Consider the following 4,466-nt stretch of genomic DNA (forward strand, 5'->3'; position numbering starts at 1 on the left):
TTCGTTTCCTGCCTCTTCCTTGGTGCCTTTTGTAAGTATCAGTCTCAACAGCATACTTGACCACACTGTGAGAACACTTTATGTCTTTCCCTATTTGTCTCAGAGACCATCCAGCATCATGAAGTACTTTAATTCACACTCAGCTCTCCACGTTTTACCATTTTGAACAGGAATGAGGAATTTCAAACTGAATTCACCTTTTCATACCAAAATTTGAGCCACTGGGCTTCTCTGAGAAGTCAGAAATTCATCAAGCATAACACTGAACCACGAAAATGGGCACCCCGGTAGCTCAACTGGATAAGACGGCGACCCACAAACAGGGGCTATAGTCCCTGATGCAGCGGTCGTGGGATTGACTCCCAACTATGGCCATTTGCTGCAGGTCTTTATCTATTCTTCTCCTGCCTTTCCTGTCTCTCTCTTCTTTAACATCCCGGACACCATCACAACCCTGGTCAAGGCCTACTTTCAGGACATGCAGTTCTGTTTCTCAACTGCTGAGTTTACCACCTCATGGCAGTCCTTGGAGGTGGGCATCATGGCTGGGTGTACAGTATCTCCTTTGGCATTCACCATGGCGATGGAGATCATCATTCGGGCCTCAAAATGGGTCGTGGGTGGACAACGAGTCAGCTCCTGTTTACGCCTCCCTCCCCTCAGAGCTTACATGGATGACATTACCATCCTGACTACCATGGTCCCATACACCAGAAGATTGCTCAGAAAGCTGGAGGAGAACATTAGTTGGGCTCGTATGAGGATAGGGCCATCTAAGTCGCGCAGCATCTCAGTGGTGAAAGGAGTGCTTACTGACCTAAGGTTCTTTATCCGGAGATGTTTCAATCCCCACGATATCTGAACAGCCTGTCAAAAGCCTCGGAAGGTGCTATGATGCAAGCCTGAAAGATGGAGACCAAGTGAAGCAACTGCGCAAAGACATCAATGCAGGCCTACAGTCCATTGACAAAACCCAACTACCTGGAAAGTTGAAGACCTGGCGTTACCAGTTTGGTCTCCTACCCCGGGTGTTGTGGTCCTTTGCAGTTTATGAGGTCCCCATCTCAATAGTGGAAAAGCTGGAAAGAAGAGTCACAGCTTACATGAAAAAGTGGCTTGGAGTTCCACGTTGCCTCACCACCATAGGCCTCTACGAAAATGGCATCCTCAAGCTGCCCCTCTCCAGTCTCACAGAGGAATACAAGTGCACCAAAACCCGTCTGCAGATGACGTTGTATGAATCCCAAGACAGGGTGATGAGGAGCAATGCACCAACCTTGGCTGCTGGGCGAAAATGGAAACCAGTGACAGCAGCAAAGGAGGCAACATCAGCTCTAAAACATGCTGACATCGTGGGGAATGTTCAACACGGAAGAGGAGGCCTTGGTCTAACACCTGGCCATCCAGCCTGGAATAAGGCCGCTGCTCCAGTACGGAGGAAGATGGTGGTGGAGGAAGTACGCCATCAGGAGGAGGCCACAAGATGGGCCAAGGCAGTTTCCCTTGGCAAACAGGGACAATGGACACGATGGGACAGTGTCGAAAGGAGGAGGTTCAGCTGGAGGGATGTGTGGGCCATGGAAGCAAGGAGTTTGAGCTTTACTATCAGAGCCACTCATGACATCTTGCTAACGCCAACAAACCTTCATCAGTGGGTTGATGAAGACCTGGGATGTGCTCTGTGCTCCAGACCAGCTTCACTTCAGCACATACTCACAGGGTGTAAGACCAGTCTCACTCAAGGGCGGTGCACTTGGCGTCACAACCAGGTCCTAAAGAGCCTTGTGTCCACTGTGGAGGAGAAACGATTATTCATCAACTCCCTACCACCCCCGGAAGCTAACCCACCATGGTCGACTGTCTTTGTCCAAGAAGGGGTTAAGGTTACCAGGACCAACTCCACACCATCGGAGAGAGGCCAGTTGTGCTTAGCACAAGACTGGAAACTGCTCGTGGATATTGGCCAACAACTGGCATTCCCCCCATGAAATTGCCAGTACTACCCTGAGACCTGACATGGTGCTTTGGTCCTCTTGGGTAAAGAAGACCTATATCATCGAGCTCACCGTGCCCTAGGAGGATTCCGTGGATGAGGCATATGAGGGAAACATCTACGTTATGCCGAGTTGGCTGCCGAGGCACAGCATCGCGGCTGGAACACAGAAGTTCGCCCGGTGGAGGTTAGATGCAGAGGATTTGTGGCAACATCTACCACCAAATTGCTGAGAGATCTGGGAATCAAGGGCCAGAGCCAGCCATCAAAGCTGTATCAGAGGCAGCAGAGCGGAGCAGCCGGTGGCTCTGGTTGAAGAGGAATGACCCCTGCTGGGCTCCCAAGGGCTGAACCGTTCTGTTGTCAGGGCAGTGCACTGGCCAATCAGCATTCATCGCCAGTTGAGCGTTGCCGGGGCAACCAATAAGTGCTTTGATTGTTGTCCCTTGATTGGAAATCAAGGGTAAGTTTGTACAACCAGAGGTTCTAAACAGAGCCCTCTGCCATGCATGGTCCCATGGGATGTCCACCATTTGACACCAAGGTGGCTCTCATGACTAATTGGGCATGGGACGCAAGCTGAGAGCTGATCACTCTGCAGCTGGCCACCTCTGGCGAGGGTGTATAGTGTGAAAGGCCGAAACACCCCATGAAACAGAGGAACACAACTGATGATGCGTCCCAAAATTAAAAACCCATGCACTAATGGTGCACCGAAGCTACCTAAACCTTACACTGGGTGGTGGTCTAATACATTTGTTAAGCCCTGTACATCTGGATTATAGTCAAACTGATGTTGCATTTATGTGCACACTCTCCACAAACTCATAAAATGTCAGCTTAAAACATACCTGTTGCTTCAGGTACTTGCTCTTGTAGACATTCTTCACATCCTTTTTTGACTTAGGGCAGGCTTCATCAACTTCAGTGAGAACAGCAATTTGGGGAATCCCTGCCAGCACAGAGTAGAAACCAACACAGTGGGTTATTTCAATATTTTTCTGGTATTTGAAATTGAAACTATAACTGCTATTGAAACAGTTACATCTGCTCTCACCAATGTCATTGGCTGCTTCTCTGACCTCCCTTATCTTCTGCACAGAGTTGTCATCCATTAGGCTCAGTGTGGTGGCAGAAACAACACAAACCAGAACATGAACTTGGTCATCAAGAGTCGGGGATTCGTTGTATTTTTCATCACTCTCAGACAAGGTGGAGCTGGGATCGAACTGGAAAGAAAAGTGCATGTTAACAATTTCTGATATGTTTTTCTATGACAACAAACATTAGTTATTGAAACGGATCACAAATCAGTACACACTGTGCACACTGTATTTACTTAATACTGTGTGACGCAGNAATAAAGTAAATGCAGCATGGACCTGAATCAACATACCTGATCATGAACAAACAAACACTCTCTGGACGCCTTCATTGCCTTCAGTGAATATATTTATTGAAATCATGGTGCTGCACACATCAGAGTCACTTCAGCCACCCTGCTCCCACCATAAATGTACAACATCAAAATGTGTCTCCTTATCGTTGTAGTCTGTGCTATGAATCAAAAAAACAAAGACAGCCCAGTGACTTCTAATCATAAAGAGGAGATGAATACTGGCTCTTATGTCAAAGGTTGCAGTGGTATTTCCAGATGATTTCACAGTGATTGAGAAATTTTACAAATACATTTTATTTCAGTGATTTCTACGACAGTGGATATATTCAGCAAGACAATAGATGACAACAACATGATATCTAGCATGTACCCTGTTAGGTATACTGATATACAAACTTGAAGTAAATAAGCTGCGTATTAATTGTACTTGAATTATAAATTATCGCCCCAAAACCTCCCCAACTAATTTGTAAAATAGAGAATATTGAAACAGCAAAATTCCAGGCTCTCAAATATGAAATAGACTGTTCTGATTATGGGAAAGTAAAACCAACAAAGAAAGTCCCTTAAAAGTAACTTATTGGAATTATGAAAATGTTTAATGTTTCTTCATAAAATTAAATCATCTTTGAAGTTTCTGCAGTCTTACAAGTGTTTCCATATACCTCAGTAGTTTTAAGGTGTTGTGCTATTCAGGTAATCCTCTCCATAGTCAATGATCCTTCTCAGAGTGTTCAGTATCAGTGTGTCGGTGTTGTCATTTGTTTCGGTTTCTGAGCTGTAGTTCTTCACCATAAAGATGCAGTTCAGTGGGAAACCCAGCATCAAACTCAATTTGTCCACCTAAGTTCAAAGAATATTGTCATTAATATTTGGAAAACCTTACATTTGACTGTTGTGCTCAATAAGTGTGTACAACATATTTTAAATGATTTAGTCAAATCCTTATCACTGAGATTACACACGTGATTACACACCAAATGAGGTTTTTGTGTTAACATACTGAAATGTACAGGACTTAACAAATTTATTAGACCACCTGTCATAAACATGAGAAACCATAAACATTTTACA

At 45.2% G+C, this 4,466-nt stretch overlaps 1 protein-coding gene across 3 annotated transcripts in view; it reads right to left on the reverse strand.

Annotated features, from left to right (window-relative positions):
- LOC103373602 (interferon-induced protein 44-like) overlaps positions 1–4,466 on the reverse strand; it is an 18,118-nt gene that overhangs the window by 9,300 nt on the left and 4,352 nt on the right. For 2 of the 3 annotated variants that reach the window (XM_008303523.1, XM_008303522.1), the window contains one exon: positions 3,663–4,235. In XM_008303523.1, the coding sequence (XP_008301745.1) occupies positions 4,068–4,235 (168 nt within the window). In that variant the 3' untranslated portion in view covers positions 3,663–4,067. Of the gene's footprint in view, positions 1–3,662; positions 4,236–4,466 lie in introns of those variants that run through there. The other variant, XR_521080.1, reaches the window with a different exon arrangement.

The sequence above is a fragment of the Stegastes partitus genome, unplaced genomic scaffold, assembly GCF_000690725.1.
Source record: "Stegastes partitus isolate 25-593 unplaced genomic scaffold, Stegastes_partitus-1.0.2 Scaffold2024, whole genome shotgun sequence".
In the NCBI taxonomy this organism is placed as follows: Eukaryota; Metazoa; Chordata; class Actinopteri; family Pomacentridae; genus Stegastes; species Stegastes partitus.